The sequence below is a fragment of the Sebastes umbrosus genome, chromosome 16 (assembly GCF_015220745.1).
Source record: "Sebastes umbrosus isolate fSebUmb1 chromosome 16, fSebUmb1.pri, whole genome shotgun sequence".
Classification (NCBI taxonomy): domain Eukaryota; kingdom Metazoa; phylum Chordata; class Actinopteri; order Perciformes; family Sebastidae; genus Sebastes; species Sebastes umbrosus.
The window spans coordinates 12,342,058-12,358,806 of NC_051284.1; the positions used below are offsets into that span (position 1 = coordinate 12,342,058).

At 39.9% G+C, this 16,749-nt stretch overlaps 2 protein-coding genes across 2 annotated transcripts; one reads left to right on the forward strand and one right to left on the reverse strand.

The window, feature by feature from the left end:
* Positions 1-1,072: 1,072 nt before the first annotated feature.
* LOC119474914 (interferon alpha-inducible protein 27-like protein 2A) lies at positions 1,073-2,112 on the forward strand. Its single transcript, XM_037747270.1, has 4 exons — positions 1,073-1,160; positions 1,334-1,363; positions 1,540-1,701; positions 1,968-2,112. The coding sequence occupies exons 1-4, from the start codon at positions 1,151-1,153 to the stop codon at positions 2,099-2,101; spliced, it is 336 nt and encodes a 111-aa protein (XP_037603198.1). The 5' UTR covers positions 1,073-1,150; the 3' UTR covers positions 2,102-2,112.
* A 3,669-nt stretch (positions 2,113-5,781) lies between these two features.
* LOC119474910 (cytosolic 5'-nucleotidase 1A-like) lies at positions 5,782-14,913 on the reverse strand. Its single transcript, XM_037747261.1, has 6 exons — positions 14,417-14,913; positions 11,774-11,941; positions 11,437-11,566; positions 8,282-8,404; positions 7,986-8,170; positions 5,782-6,632 (listed from the first exon to the last, which is right to left on the reverse strand). Exons 1-6 carry the CDS (start codon positions 14,531-14,533, stop codon positions 6,261-6,263), a joined length of 1,095 nt encoding a protein of 364 aa, XP_037603189.1. The 5' UTR covers positions 14,534-14,913; the 3' UTR covers positions 5,782-6,260.
* Between the last annotated feature and the right edge of the window lie 1,836 nt (positions 14,914-16,749).

Below are 16,749 nucleotides of genomic sequence, written 5' to 3' on the forward strand. Positions count from 1 at the left end.
CCTTGATCTCAATGTCTCAAAAACTAAGGAACTTGTGATTGACTTTAGAAAAAAACAAGATTAATCCCACTCATAGTAGAATTCATGGCGAGGATGTTGACATCGAGGACTCTTATAAGTACCTGGGCACAGTGTTTGACTCTCATCTCAAGTTCCATGTAAACACTGAGTCAATTGTTAAACGAAGCCAACAGAGAATTCATTTGCTGAGGAAAATCAACTCCTTTGGCATGTGTAGATCTATCCTGTGTACTGTCTACTTGTCATATATTGAGAGCCTTTTAACCTTTTCATTTATTTGCTGGTTTAACGGTTTGTCTATGAAGGACAGGAATATCCTAAATAACATTGTGAAAGTCTGCTCCAAAATCATCGGAGCCCAGCAGAGCAACTTAAACTCTCTCTGGGAGAAACGTGTTCTCCAGAAGGCCAAAAACATTATTAATCACAACCAAATCCTGTCCAGTGAGTTCACACTACTGCCTTCAGGACGGCGCTATCTTGAATGAACGACAACAAAAATGTTTTATTTACTTTGAATGTACAGTTATTTTGCACTAACCACATAATGGCTGTCCGTGTTTGCATTAGGTACATTCTTGGAATGTAATTTGCAATGTGCAAATACTCTTGGCACTTTATTCTATTCTAATTATTTATTTATTCCTTTATTCTTTTATCTCGTCTTGTTATTATCCTTGTATTTATTGTTTTTATTGCGAATATTTTTAATCTTGTACTTTTATTGATCTGCACCTCCCCATATGCCACCTACTGTGTTCCCTCTGTCATTGATGATTGTGCAGTTTGAATGTGTGTATATGTCTCGGTGGACTGCAGAAACTGAATTGCCCTTCGGGGATAAATAAAGCTCTCTGTAGAGTTCGTGGTTTCCTCCTACAAGTGCATCATGGGTCACAACTAAACTGGTTTAGCTTGTCTGTCTTTTGTTTTTCTTCTTGTGTTCTAGCCATGGTATTTGGATTAAATGGAATCTTTGATGGAATCTTCTGTTCAGATTTGAACGGTTTCATTGCTCAAGAAATGATACCTAACTAACCCTCAGCATGTAAAACCCAGCCCAGTTCAAGACTCATTGATACACACTACAGCAACAGTCAAGACTCATCTGTACAGACTACAGCAAGAGATGGATTATTGTGAGTATCACTGTTCCTTTGACAATACTAGCTATACATCTCTTTGAAAGTGCTGATACTTTTACTTACAGTATATGCTTTTCTTATAAAATAAAATATAGTAACCATAGTAAATGTTTTTGACTAAGGCAGATAAACTAAATATTGATTTCAGTTTTCATCTTCTGTTTCAGGGACGTTGGCCACTTTGGGAGGAGGCGCAGGTAAGACTTTGTACAGCCTTTATGGATCACCTGTGTTTATTTTTCCCATTTATTTTTTATAGACATTGATGTAGAAAAGCCATTTACATGCTAAAATGATTTTAAAGTGGCCTGACAAATTAGCACACTATCATTAACAACAAAGTTTCCTCTGCTGTGTTCATGTCCATGTGCAGTAGCTGGGGTGGTCGGGGCTCCTTTTGTTCTGGGGGCCATAGGTTTCACCTCAGCTGGAATAGCAGCAAGCTCCATTGCTGCTGGCATGATGTCGAGTGCTGCAGTTGCTAACGGAGGAGCAGTAGCAGCAGGAAGTACAGTGGCAGTTTTGCAGGCATTAGGTAAACACCATTACTTGATTTTTAAAATTAACTTTAATCTTGTAGTTTTAACTGTTGTATCTTAATGGTAATTTCACATTGCCATAATAGAGATGTGTTGCTTTGGGTTTACAATGCACTGTTTAGGTAGAATATAATGACACTACTGTGAAGGCTAAAATAATGTTACTGTTTTACTTACTATTTTAGCTTGAGGGTTTCTTAGGTTTTCTCAGCTTCTCTGTAGCTCCATATCCTGATATAAAACCTGTGTAATCTTGCTGTAGGTGCAGGTGGTCTGACAGCAGCTGCCAATGCAGTTGCGGCCAGCGTTGGAGCAGGCGTTGCAGCTGGCGTTGGAGAAGCAGTGGCTGCAATCATCTCAGACAATTTAAATGTTTTGGTCAATAAAACGGTGTAACCTGTTGAAGATACTGGTTCAATGAGTCGTTTGTAAATATTTCCACTCCTCATAATTTCCACCAGAAAGCACTGAGTGGGTAAACAAATAAAGGTGTTTAGTGGTTCATTTTTAAATTAAAGCAGCATTGTTTTTTTTATGGCAACATAAGTTGTTGGCTGTAAAAACAAAACACTGAGCTTAAAGGGGAACGACGCCCATTTTCAAAATTCATACATATTATTTCTATGGTCTAAGACAGTCCACATATCAGTGAGCATGATCAACCCTCTCCCAAATCCCAAAACTACAGTGCTAAAATCAAAATTCAGATGTCATCAAGTATAAAGTGTGGAACTGCTCCATAAACAATGAATTAGGAGAGATGTTATAGATGACACAGAGCACCAAGGGGGATGTTCTGAATATATGGGAACATTTTCTGTTTCACAACTGATATCAATACAATAGAATAAAGATCATTTTGGTTTAAAAAAGAAAACAAATATTCAGTATAATATGTTGAACAAAAACTCATAGTATAGTATGTCGAAAAAAAGAGTCATAGTATAGTATGTCGAAAAAACAAATTATAGTATGTCATAAAAAATCATAGTATAGTATGTCAAAAAAAGAATAAAAAAAAAACATTGCATAGTATGTCGAAAAAATATCATAGTTTAGTATGGCGAGAAAAAGTCATAGTATAGCATGTCAGAAAAAAGTTCATAGTACAGTACGTCGAAAAAATTCAGTATAATATGTTGAACAAAAACTCATAGTATAGTATGTCGAAAAAAAGAGTCATAGAATAGTATGTTGAAAAAAAGAGTAAAAAAGTCATAGTATGGGGTATTCACAGAAATTATTGTGTGAGGAATACTGCATTCATTAGACATCAATATAGAATATTACATTTGCACAAGTAAGTTAAATGACTAACTGGTCTTCATATGATGTTGAAGAGGTGGTAATCAGCTGTTTGGTGTCTGCCTCCCCCTGCTGGGAACAGAAAAGAATCATTTTAGCCACCATCAACTCGTCTGAGCTCTCGCTTTTTATTCTAATTCTTGCCCAAGAGTAAGAGATTGAAACTCTTTTCACCTCTGCAACCCAATAAATAATAATCACTTTTTAAGGGTGAAAAAAGACAGAAAAGAGTGCTTTTTGAATTCAGTCATTTTTACTTGAAGCGTTCAAACAGAAAAACTTGATTGCATAAGAGTGCCCAGATTTACCCAGATTCCACATCTGAGCAACTTTGGTCTTACAGTTCCAACAGTATCAATAACAAAACACCTAAATGACTAAATAAGACAGACAGGCAGCAACAACAATGGAGACAACGAACCGTCGGCACTTTAGGGACAAGTAGCAGAAATACAAATTGCACACAAGGCATGTCAATAAATGCTGAATATGTTAAAACGTATCATTATTGTCTTGAACAAGAAAAAATATTAAGTAAATATAAAGTAAAATGTTCAAATTTTTACCAATTTGCAACCTTGAAATACATTCATATACATTGATCAAACAACTACAAGTACAACATACATATACTAACATGCAAAATTGACGGGAGAAAAAAAACAACAATGGTAAGGAAAAAGGCACCCGTTTAAAAAAACTCTTAAACACAAACAAGCAGTAAAGTGATACAATTATATAAATCTAAATGGAGATTCTGCATAAAGTGACTGATCAAAAATAGTCTTAAGTCACTTAATGTTTCCTAAGTAACCTGGCATCTAAAGAAATTTTGTTTAGTATTTGTAAATGTTTATTTATTTTGATTGGCTTTTTTGTCTTTCTAAAGGGTTATACGATCTTTACGTGTGTGGGTAAAAATATAGAAATACAGAAAATACAGGAGGTTGCTGGTATGTGAGGTAAATTTCAAAAATTTTAAATGAAAATTTTAAACAAACAGCATTGAATGCCACTTTCTAATAAGTTGATCTTTATAAATGGTTTATAAGTTGTAACTAATCGCTTCATTAATGGTTAGATAATAATTTACTAATGCTTTATGTAACAGTTATAAGCTAAGCCATCAATATGAACAGATTTATGAGTTTATCCTCTCTATTTAGTAATAATGCAGTTATACATGTTAGTAAATCAATAATAAGTGGTTAATAAATGGATTTTTGTCTAGATCCTCTGCAGCCCTTTCACACAAGGTACATGGTCATATAGCCCAATCACTCACTCACTCATCGCACTCATCTTCAACCGCTTATCCTGGGTCGGGCAGCTCCAGCAGGGGACCCCAAACTTCCCTTTCCCGGGCCACATTAACCAGCTCTGACTGGGGGATTCCGAGGTGTTCCCAGGCCAGTGTGGAGATATAATCACTCCACCTAGTCCTGGGTCTTCCCCGTGGTCTCCTCCCAGCTGGTTCTGCTCTACTCCGAGTCCCTTACGGATGACTGAGCTTCTCACCCTATCTCTAAGGGAGACGCCAGCCACCCTCCTGAGAAAAAACATTTTGTCCGCTTGTAACCGCGATCTAGTTCTGTCTGTCATGACCCAGCCCTCATGACGATAGGTGAGAGAAGGAACGAAGATTGACCAGTAGATCGAGAGCTTTGCCTTCCGGCTTAGCTCTCTTTTCGTCAAAACAGGGCGGTAAAGTGAATGCAATACCGCCCCCGTTGCTCCGATTCTCCGGTCAATCTCACGTTCCATAGTCCCCTCACTTGTGAACAAGACCCCGAGGTATTTGAACTCCTTCACTTGGGGTAAGTACTCAGTTTCCTGCTGAGAACCATGGCCTCAGATATAGAGGTGCTGATCCCCATCCCAGCCGCTTCAAACTCGGCTGCGAGTGAGTGCTGGAGGTCACAGACCGATGATGCCAACAGGACCACATCATCTGCAAATAGCAGCGATGAGATCCTCAGCACACTGAACTGCAAACCATCCCCCCCGACTACGCCTCGATATCCTGTCCTTGAATATCATGAACAGGATTGGTGGCAAAGCACAGCCCTGGCGGAGGCCAACCCCCACCGGAAACAAGTCCGACTTACTGACGAAAACCCGAACACAGCTCTTGCTTTGGGCGTACAGAGATTGGATGGCCCTGAGAAGTGTCCCCCTCACCCCATACTCCCGCAGCACCCCCTACAGTATCTCCCGGGGGACCCTGTCATACGCCTTCTCCAAGTCCACAAAACACAGACTGGATAGGCATTTCTCCCAGGCCCCCTCCAGGATCCTTGCGACAGTGAAGAGTTGGTCCGTTGTACTACGGCCAGGACGGAATCCGCATTGTTCCTCTTCGATCCGAGGATCCACTATCGGCTGAACCCTCCTTTCCAGCACCTTGGAGTAGACTTTACCAGGGAGGCTGAGTAGTGTGATACCCCTGTAATTGGCACACACTCTCTTGTCCCCCTTCTTGAACAGGGGAACCACCACCCTGGTCTGCCACTCCTTAGGCACTGTCACCGACTTCCACGCAATGTTGAAGAGACGTGTCATCCAAGACAGCCCCTCTCCACCCAAATCCTTCTGGAAAATTTCTGGACGGCTCTCATCAATCCCCGGGGCTTTGCCAATGTGGAGTTGTTTGACTTCCACCAGGGAAATTGATGATGATCCCCCATCAACCTCCAGAGCTCTGCCTCTACAATAGAGGGCGTATTAGTCAGATTCAGGAGTTCCTCAAAGTGCTCCTTCTACCTCCTCAGTTGAGGTCAACAGTGTCCCATCCTTACTGTACACAGCTTGGATGGTTCCCCGTTTCCCCCTGCTGAGGTGCCGGACGGTTTTCCAGAAGCACGTTGGTGCCGATCAGTGAATACATTTTTCACAAGCTGGCAACTCAAACATTGTTCTCATTAAGCCATCAGTTACAATTTATACACTGTTTATAAAGGGTTCATTAGAACCCTTGTTGTACCTCTATTAACTACTAATGTAACAACCAATGGATAAAATAAACCCCGGAGCTGAAATGTCATCAAGTGAAAATCAAAGAATTGTTTAAATTAATGTTATCATGACATCACATTGCTTTATAATCACACTATTACATAACATACAAAACAGATTGCATCAACTTGGTGTTGTTACATTCTCAACCCATTTCAAGGACATTTTTTCATAGTTTTAAAGCCCAAAATAATTGTCTTTTAGTCTCCTGTGCAACTACACAGTGATATTCAGGTTACTCGGGTTCTGAAAAAGTCTTTTTGTCATTAATTTCTGTTTTGGTAACTCTCTGACCTATCCCATAGGGCACGTGGCACGCTACTGTCCCCATTTCCGCTGCCCCCTCCACATGAAACATCTGGTCATCAAAGAAAATGTGTGGCCTTATCTTCTCAAGCATGGGGCCCTTGGGTGCCCCTGCCATAAAGAGAGCCTCATCGATCTCCAGACCCCATGAGCGCAGAGTTTTTAGGGCTCTGGTACCAGAGCTGGCTGCGCTGCGAGCTGTCACCAAGTAGGTCCGGATGGGGCAGTTCATGCGCTGGCCTTTGCCATAAAATTTCTTCTGCAGCTTTCCTAAAGCCTCCAGGAAACATTTCAACGGTCCCTGCAGAAAGAAGAAGGAATAGAGTAAGACCACAATCTCCATTTGGTAGTTTCTACATTTGTGTGGCTCGTTACGTTTTCAGATCTACTTAGAATCTGGGCCAAAACCCAAAGTTCATAAAGTGTGCTCTATATACCAGCTGCTTTATAATGACTTTGGTCCTACTTTCACAGGATTGACTGTCCTTCCTATTGGTATAATAACATTGTAATTACCAAGTTAGTTCCTGAGATCTGGAAATGTGGTGACATCACAAACAGAAGTCAGAGGGGGGAAGAAATAAGCGGTAACGACATCAGTTTTACATTCAAATGAAGTCCTTTTGATAATCTCAACAGCCTGACCACCACTTGTTTCTTGCTCTGTTCGAGCATGAGAGTTGCTCAGTGGCGCATGAAGACAAAATGGCTCAACTGCCGAGTGATAAAATGGCCGGATCTTCCGGCGATCTTCTGCATCCATTGGGCCCATAGAGCAGGCGCACTAGCGTTTTTCCTTTACCCCGCATCCCAGCGCTCGGTCTGCGGCTCATTCACATCAATAGAGGAAGGGAAATAACTTCGGATCCGGCTATTAGTGCATTTTATAACTTTTAGGGCTATTCAAGTGTTTAACCAGTTTGTGTTTGAAAGCCACAATGTTAACGTTGCTCCTGTAGCTGTAGCTTCAGCCATGCTGTTTTGATCGGCGTCATGTAGGCGTGGCTGCGGTAGGATAACAGCACGCCGCCAACAGACCTGGGACCTGCTGACCACTTGCCTCTTAACGGATCATGAATGCATAAAATAATAAATAAAAGTAGCGTGATGAATGCATCCAAACGTAACAGAGTAAAAGTATTGATTTTCTCTGAAAATCTACTCAAGTCAGAGTAAACTGTACTCTGCATTACAACTACTCTGACAAGTACAATTTACTCAAAAAAAGTTACTTGAGTAAATGTAACGGAGCCTCTGCATATCCTCTGCTTATGTCATGAGCGTACACATAGTAAAGATTCTCACTCCTTGGGGTTAGGTCTGGAAGAGGGTGCAGTCCTCTCAGTGACCTAGCCCCACCTCTGTCAGAGAGAACACTCCAGGGGAGGTAATGTACTGTATTGCACTGTTTGGTGTCTCTTGCACTGTCTAAAAAATAAAAATGATTATATACCAAAAAAAAGAAAGAGATGTCATCCATGTTTCCCAATCTCAGAAATGACTTGTCAGTACAATTTTATCATAAGTGATAGAAATTATTGTCAAAAGTACAAAAATAAAACCTAAGTTGTAGCAAACCAGAACTATCCTTTCATTAGATGTACTACATGCACTACATTTCCAATAGCAGTGTGTCACTATGTGTATACTGTACATGGTCCAGAGGCTTGTTCTCGTGTGCCTTCTCATGCTCAAAGAACTTGTCCAGTCCATGGGCCTTGTAAATGCGCTCAGACTCATCAGAGAAGAGGACGGCATCACCGTCAAAAGCGACACGCAGCTGAGTCTCCGACACTTCCGTCATCTTCTCTGGGGTGAACATGGTGGCTGCTGCTATACCTGAATGTAATGTTGAGAAACAGGTGTGCATAAATACTCTTTACATAGCATGTAGCAGAGACATTAACTTGTGCCTTTTTAGCGTAGTATTACAGTTCCTCAGTAATATACCTTCTGCCAGAGCTTCCCGAACCTTGACTGGATCAGCAGACAGGTAAAGGTTAGTGTGGTATGCCTTCAAGTAGCCTATGGGACTGTTTCCCCCTGTCATACAGAAGCGCTCGATGAACAACTCTGCAGAGATGAGGAATCAAAAGATCAGTGAACAGCTGATGTACAGAAAATTGAAGTTATGCAAGAATCAACTGATCACAATGTTGTGAAAAGAAGCGGGGGCAAAACTTCTAGGGGTGAAAAAAAAAAAGATTCATCTATGTATCGCAATTATTCCATACGGAGGTAGAAGGAAGTTACCACTTTTATTGTTGTAGTCTGAGTAACGTGACATCATAGCCGTTCTGTATCCGTCAACTAAAACAAACCGCAGCTGACTCAACGAGGAAGTACAAAACAGCGGAGGGCCCACGTGGATACGACTTGAACCCTCACATATTAAATCCAACGTGGTAAACACACATACAGTAAAGTATGGAAACACTTTGGGTTTCAAACATTGGCAGGAAAAGCAGAGCTAGATATCATGGCTAAAGCTGTCATGGACAGGAAACGTTATCGTATTGCGGTAACGTGCCGTCAAGCCAGCCGTCACTCTCATCTCTGTGGTCAAATCGGCCGACGCTACAACTGTAGAGCACCCATATACTGACATTTATGTTAAATGCATTCAAATGGATCTGACCATGGATGTATAAAGAGAACAGAGCTGATGGGCGAGCCAGCGACTGAATTGGTGAAGTTAGCGAAAGTATACACGTGTAATACATGAATGGAAATAACATTGATTGGATTGTATTCACCAGGAGTATAAAACATTACATGTCCCTTATAAATTAAAAAGAAAATGTCACTAATTTGTGAGGGAAATGTCTATTCTTTCATTTTTTGGATTGCTAGAAATTTTTTTATTAATAATTCCTGACAATGACTGATATATTTGACTTCAGGACATCTCTGACTACATACTGTACATACTGAAAATCAAACATTTTAATGTATTAATTTAGATATCTTTCAAATTAAAAGTCCCTAGAAGTGTATGATTCAACTTTTCCCCATAGTCTAGTGTTGAAAAAAAGTTAACAAAAATCACAATAAATCATAATATCAAATCGCAATACTTAAAAATCACAATACATATCGAATCGGCACCCAAGTATCGTGATAGTATCGAATTGGGAGATAAGTGTATCGTCCCAGCCCTAATAACTACCTGTTTTTCCATTCGCAGCTGATCACTGTCAACATAAAATACTGATTGCCAATGGTGTGTGGTTTTAGGAGCACCCTATCAATATCTATGGTCCTAAGCACATGTATGTTACTGCAGCAGCACAAACACAAATGACCTTCTATCTATTATCTATAAATGTCCATATCATTACATTCCTCCGTGTCCATACTCACTCAGAAACTCGGTGGTAAAAGGGTTTCTGTCTGCAGTCTCTCTCCTCACAGTTTAGTGAGGTCCACACCTGGCTATGGCGGATTAGTAGTAATTACTGGATGAAAACAGCTCCAACACACGGCTCACTCTCCCGATATTAACGGGTTACACGCTGATAATTTAACTCCTAGCCTTCACCCACTTCTCCTCTCTGGTCTGTTGCTCGCTCTGAACGCTCTGAACCCAACCAGGTAGGTCACCATACTCATCTCTGATTGGCTAATAACAAATTAACTCCTCCACCTGAGAGGTTCAAGGGATACTAAAAAAAAACACACATACATTCCTCCATAGCAGGGGTCAGCAACCTTTACTATCAGAAGAGCCATTTTAGGCAAAGAAAAAAAAAAAAATCTGTCTGGAGCAGCAAAACATTTGAGCACTGTGATGAAGGTAACAAAGTTTATAGTCTAAGTATATAGTATATAAGTCTAATGCAGTGAGGGCCCAAGTTAAAATGTACTACGGAGTATTAGGGCCACACTGAGGGAAAAAAATCTGAGATTTCCAGAATAAAGTCGTAATATTACGAGAAAAAAGTCATTACTTTATGAGAAAAAAAGTCATAATATCGCGAGAATAAAGTCATAACTTTGCGAGAAAAAAAAGTCATAACATTGCGAGAATAAAGTCATAACTTTGTGAGAAAAAAAGTTGTGATATTACGAGAATAAAGTCATAACTTTGCGGGAAAAAAAGTCGTAACGTTGCGAGAAAAAAATTTGTAATATTATGAGAATAAAGTCATAACTTTACAAGAAAAAAAGTCATAATATTGCCAGAATAAAGTCATAACTTTGCGATAAAAAAAGTTATAATATTCCGAGAATAAAGTCATTACTTTACAAGAAAAAAAGTCAGAATATTGCGAGAATAAAGTCATAACTTTACGAGAAAAAAAGTTGCAATATTACGAGAATAAAGTCATAATATTACGAGAATAAAGTCCTAACTTTACAAGAAAAAAAGTCTTAATATTGCGAGAATAAAGTCATAACTTTGCGAGAAAAAAAGTCGGAATATTGCGAGAATAAAGTCATTATTTTACAAGAAAAAAAAATGTTAATTGCAAGAATAAAGTCATTACTTTACAAGAAAAAAAGTTGTAATATTACAAGAATAAAGTCATAACTTTGCGAGAAAAAAAAGAAATAACTTTATAATATTATATATATTTTTTCTCGTAAACCTATGACTTTATTCTCATAATAATACTTTTTTTCTCGTAAACCCTTGACTTAATTCTCATAATATTACGTAGGTCGTAAGGGGCTCAGTTTTAAAGATAGTATGAAGATACTGGCATCATATGAAACTAGAAAACCTAATGAATCCTTTGGTACCAACCATGTCTAACACTCCAAACCTACTCTAAATTTGAGGTGAGGAATAACTGTCATGTCCATTTTCAAAGGGGTCTTTTGACCTCTGACCTCAAGATGTGTGAATGAAAAGTCTCTCCTTTACAGACACGCCCACTTTATGATAATCACATGCAGTTTGGGGCAAGTCATAGTCAAGTCAACACACTAACACACTGACAGCTGTTGTTGCCTGTTGGGCTGCAGTTTACCATGTTATGATATCAAATTTCTACACATTGTGGCTCTAAAGAGAAAGCTAAAAGGATCAAGCCAGTGATGCTGGATGAGGATATACACTAGACAAAGGATAGGAGGTTCTACGTGTATTAGTAACTCACGGTGATGATTGATGGTATTGATGAGTCTTAGGCCGACGTATGCGTGGTTGTTGGTCATGAGCACAACGTCAAAGAGCTCCTCGCTCGCGGGGTAAAGCTCCCTCAGTTGAATGTTCACAGCCTCCAGAGCCTGGCAACACAACCAAACACAGATTTGAGTTAAAGACGATGCTATATCACTGCAGTGGGGATGGAAATGTGTGTCAGTATGAGTGGGTTGGTGTTTTTATGCTTATTATTCCTCATTCACCGCCTCCAGAGACACGACCTAACACTAACACCAAGGAATCACTCTGCATTGGGTTTGATATAGTGTATACATGTTTGTTTCTCTCACCTTGACAAAGGAGAAGGCAGGTCCGGGGCTGAAAGGCTGCGTTTCATGCTCCACCTGATACTTGATGTACTCTTCCAGGCCCTGCTGCTCGTAGATCTGCTGCTCCTTCTCCATGTTGAAGATGACTCGTGCTGACACGCCGATGGTGATGGCATTCTCCGGATTTGGCTGGAGGATAAGATTTAAAAAAAAAGAAACGTTTAATTTACATCCACTGAGGACATTGTAGATATTCCTGATTTTAATTTACATTAATTTACATCCACTCCATCTTCACAAACACAGTTGCCTTATTTGAATGAGTTTTGTTATCCAATTAGGTTGAGAGTTGTAACTTTTCTGCCTGCAGGAGCACAGTACATTATTCATAGTCTGAGCAGCAGACCCATTTTTTCTAACAGTTCCCAGTAGAAAGGCTTTGTTAGCAACGGTGGGTAAACTGAGTGGGCTGATGTGACAGAATAGAAGTGACAGTGAGTTATGAAATACTTTACTCTGCAAGACTCTGATAGTGCAGGCCTACATACCAGGCTGGCTGACAGCTGTTAACTCTTTGGAGGCTTTCTGACAACAACAGAAAATATAGCACACTGTGTATATAATGATGCTTGAACTGTTTGGTCATTGTCATAAAATTGTTAGACATGAAGACATTTGAATGTCATCACAAATGTATTATATGTTCGTTGTCATCTGTTTGGTATTTTCAAAGGCCTCAGAGTCCTTCACACTTGGCATGCCTTATGTGAGGAGACTCTGGGTGTCTGAAGGTCAAGGTAAGATGAGGACATTGTAGATATTCCTGACTCCAACAGTCTGAACAAAGGGTTACACACAACATTGTTTTGCTTCCTCCAAGTTAGTGTGATTACGTGATTCTGTATGATGTGGGGCATTCAGGCTGGGTGAATCTTATGTTACTTTAAAGGAGCAGTGTGTAGGATCTGGAGGTATCTAGCGGTGAGGTTGCAGGTTGCAACAAACTGAAACCTCTCCCGTGTGCCAAGCGGGTAGGACAACTACGGTGGCAAAAAACGCGAATGGCCTTATTTAAAGCCAGTTGTTGTAAGAGTAGCGTAGGTCATTTGGAGCAGAGCTAGTGCTTAGAGTGTGTGTGTGTGTGTACGAGGGAAGTGAGTGGTGAAGTAAGAGAGAGAGAGTGTCGGTGACCGCAGCGAGTAACGTTATCGACTCCGGCCCAAGCAGGAAAAGTTAACAGTGTTTGGTTTGTCTGTTCTGGGCTACTGTAGAAACATGACGGTGCAACATGGCAGACTCCGTTCCCTATGGAGATATATACAGTTATTTCTTAGGTAACATAAACATGACTCTTATTTTCAGGTGATTATACACTAAAGAAAACTACTAATATATATATATAAGAAATACTTATTAATATTCTATTCCATTTTTGCCAATCGATCCCCCTAAATGTTACACAGTGGTCTTTTGAAAAGTATTAAAAAAAGAGTTCATGCCCCAAACTTCCAACCAAGACAACTCCCTGCAACCTGTAAGGGCCTGAAGTTGTAGTTGTTGCGTCTGTTTTTGTATGTTTGGTGCATCCTCTGCAGGTAAGAAATCTAAATGAGCGGATAGCTGTTATGGAGAACCGTGTACCTGATCTGAAACAAGAGCCCTCTGTGCTTTGCTCAGTTTCCAACTGAGACAATAAAGCCTTGCTGAGCCGCTGTATCCTGTTTCACCCAACGATCTCAACTTTACTTTCTCTTACTTTCACTCCGGCTTCAAATGCTGCACTTGCTATAGTAAACCTGGTATTAACCCTCCTGCTGGTACCAGGGCTGGACTTTGATAAAGGTGAGAGGCCAGATCAGTCTTGGCCACTGTGAAATAAGCAGCCAAGTAGTGAACACAAGTGTGTCTTGTTAGGCAAGTAAGAGCAACTTAATTCAGCTCCAAAGTGATGACAACAAGATTCAATTAAACTTCATAATTCCAGCCAATTAGACTGTTGTCAGGCTATTAAATAGGCGTTATCAGTCACTATAAGCCCCATAGATGTGGGTCAATATGGGCCTACTACACCCACTAGTATGTTTTATCATCAATTTACGTGGTAGATCACCAAAAGAAGGTATAAAAGAAGACGACAGCGTCCTCTAGTAACCGTAGTAGAAGTGGAAGTCTGGCGCTGTAGTAAAGACAGCATGAATCTCCAGTTGGGTTACATGTAGTTGTTTGTAGTTATTAAACTAAACTAAGTGGTTGTGTTGCCTAAACCTAAAGAACTTGTAGTTTTGTTGCCTAAACCTAAAGAAGCCACTTTGTTTGTGTTCAAAGCATAACATTTCATACAGTTTTACAACATGTTAGAATGTGTTGCTTTTTTTTCACTTTCACTTTTACACCGTAGTAGGCGTAGTAGGCCACTATTGACACACTTCTATGGTGCTTATAGCGACTGATAACACTGAGGCAATTTAATGGCCTGATTAGATTCAACTTTATTATCATTGCACATAGTACAAGTACAAGTACAACGAAATGCATTCAACTGATAACAGTCAATGAGCCTCCTCTTTGCTGTCAACAACTCTGACACTATACAAAGGCATGGGAACTCATAGAGACTGCAGCAGTAAATGGATGCTGCATAAGGAAGGCTGTAGGGATACTCACTGGTTTAGGTTTCCTGGTGGGGGTAGAGGGCTTCAACACCGTCCCAGCATCTTCCCAGGTACTGCTGGTCAAGTCCTGTCCACTGGCGGTCAGAGTGTGGCCGTTGTTTATACTCATGTTACCTCTTCGGCTCACAACTGTCCCAACTCCCTCAGGTCCACACTGAGTCCCAGTGTGTGTCCTGATCTCTCTCTTCTCTTGTCTCTCTCTCTCTCTCTCTTTGGCAGGAGTTCGCAACAAAGTCCTTACTCACTCTTATATGCTAAATTTGAATTCCGTCCTGGTGCACTCGGAGGATGAGATCACTCTGCAGCTGCAGAGGCACTGCACTAAAAGGAGGAAGAAAGTGAAGATGCAGCAGATTAAGAGAGAGATGGCCAGGGATTCAGAAAAAGCTGTTATTTATGATATTTCTTCTGATCTCTAGTATCATACGCATTGTGTTCCTTGTTCAGCTCCTCTGTGCTTGTCTTTTCTTGTGTGCACCTCTCTCTCTCTCTTAGACATGCAAACTGCTGACTTCAAGCCATTTTGCATCCTCCCCCTTTTTAACCCTTTCAATTTTTAATTCCCTGGAATAGCAGCAGAGCATGTGATTTAATGTATGTGACAACTGGTTGATGCTATTGGACAAAACAAGCTGGTGTGTCAGAACGTCGCTGTGTCATGATGCTTGTAATGCATTCATGCTTCAGTTCTCCTCATAGAGAGATGGAGAAGGGTGTCTTTCAACATGGAACTGTTTTCTCATACAATGCATTAATAGATCATTTAAAGTGATGATGGTTGTTATTGTATTATGTTGCATTATCCCATGTGCTCTAAACTCCCAATTGTACGCTAGCTACTGTTTCATATTCCTGCTCAGCAGTGTGGGTAATGGAGTCCTTCCTGGGTCATTTGCTTCCTCTTGCGCATCAAATGATCATTTCTCCTCGCCCCTTCCCATACAAACCCCTGCAGGATCTTTCCATGGATTGAGTTACAGAGCAGCAGTCCCAGTTGCCAGGCAACGGCCAGGGAGTCAGACTGGCTGGGACCAGATCTGATTGGCTGCGGGGACACCAGGCTGTATATATAGCCCTCCAAATATGGCATCAATCAGAAACAGGCTGGTGATGCAGAGAACAAAGATGAAAGTCTGGGTTTTGCTTTGAAGAGCATTAACGCATTATAAATAATATTAGCTTTTATGATACAAAAAGGCAATTTAGCAACTACAGATGTTATCTGGGAAGAAGACACTGAGCAGACATTCATGCTTAAGGACTAGAGGAACAAAAGGATAATAGAGACACAACCTGACGGGCATATACGACCATCATCTATAAATCTGTCAGCATTACAGAGGTAGCAATTATTGTTTTCGTTTTTTTTTCAATTAAGATTTCCTTTGTTTCCTTCACAGACATAACAAAATCAGTCCAGTGTGTTTTACAGACAAATATTCACAAAAATACATATATAATTAAATAAATTAAATAAATTCAAGTAAAAAAAATAGATATGTAATTAAAGACTAAAAGCACAAAAACAGCAGATATAAATAAACAGCAGGGACAAATAAAATAAAAATTGTAAAAGCCACATTAACATTAAAAATTAGAAACAACAATAGAAACAATATATACTGTATATAAACTTATACACACAAACATTTATACACATATTCATATATATAATACAGACATACATGCATACTCCTACCCTGCAAGTATATATACATACTGCATACACGGACATGGACATTATAAACTAAGTGGATGCTTGAACTGAAACTATTTTCACTCATCCCATAATCCTATCCCCGTCTTGCTGTGAACACAGCGCATTGTATTGGTTTTAAGTCATGAATACATCAGATTTATGCAAATACTTACTGTTGATGTCAAGGCTATGTAAAAAAAACAAACATTTTCTAACACCATAAGTGACCAACAGAAATTTTAAAAAGATCTTTTTCACTACTTTTCAGTGTAAATGTATAGTGTTCCTTTCTATGCTCAGATTGTATCAAATTACAAAACAGCAGGGGGCCATTACACTTATCCAATACTTGTAGAGGCAGCATACATGAAACAGCATACATGAAACTGACAGTGCAAAGTGACATTTGCAATAGTGCCCATGTTACCATCAGGATAATGTGTCTGGCTGTGACCACACACTCTCCTCCAGGCTCTCCAGAGACCAGACGCAAAGAGCTTTTATCGATTGACTGTGGACAACTGAAGGATTGTGTGTCTTTCATTGTCTGGAACCTGAGGAACCGTAGATGTAATCTATTTGTATTATATTTAGATATGTTAGATATAATTAGAAATTAAACATGC

Excerpts from the sequence above, each read along its gene's own strand:
- LOC119474914 (XM_037747270.1), top strand. Across the intron at positions 1,364-1,539 it reads CACTTTGGGAGGAGGCGCAG|TAGCTGGGGTGGTCGGGGCT; the intron begins GTAAGACTTTGT and ends GTCCATGTGCAG. Across the intron at positions 1,702-1,967 it reads GGCAGTTTTGCAGGCATTAG|GTGCAGGTGGTCTGACAGCA; the intron begins GTAAACACCATT and ends ATCTTGCTGTAG.
- LOC119474910 (XM_037747261.1), bottom strand. The coding sequence starts at position 14,533 with ATGAGTATAAACAACGGCCACACTCTGACCGCCAGTGGACAGGACTTG. Across the intron at positions 11,942-14,416 it reads CCACCAGGAAACCTAAACCA|CCAAATCCGGAGAATGCCAT; the intron begins GTGAGTATCCCT and ends CTTATCCTCCAG. Across the intron at positions 6,633-7,985 it reads AGAACAAGCCTCTGGACCAT|GGACCGTTGAAATGTTTCCT; the intron begins GTACAGTATACA and ends TTCTTTCTGCAG.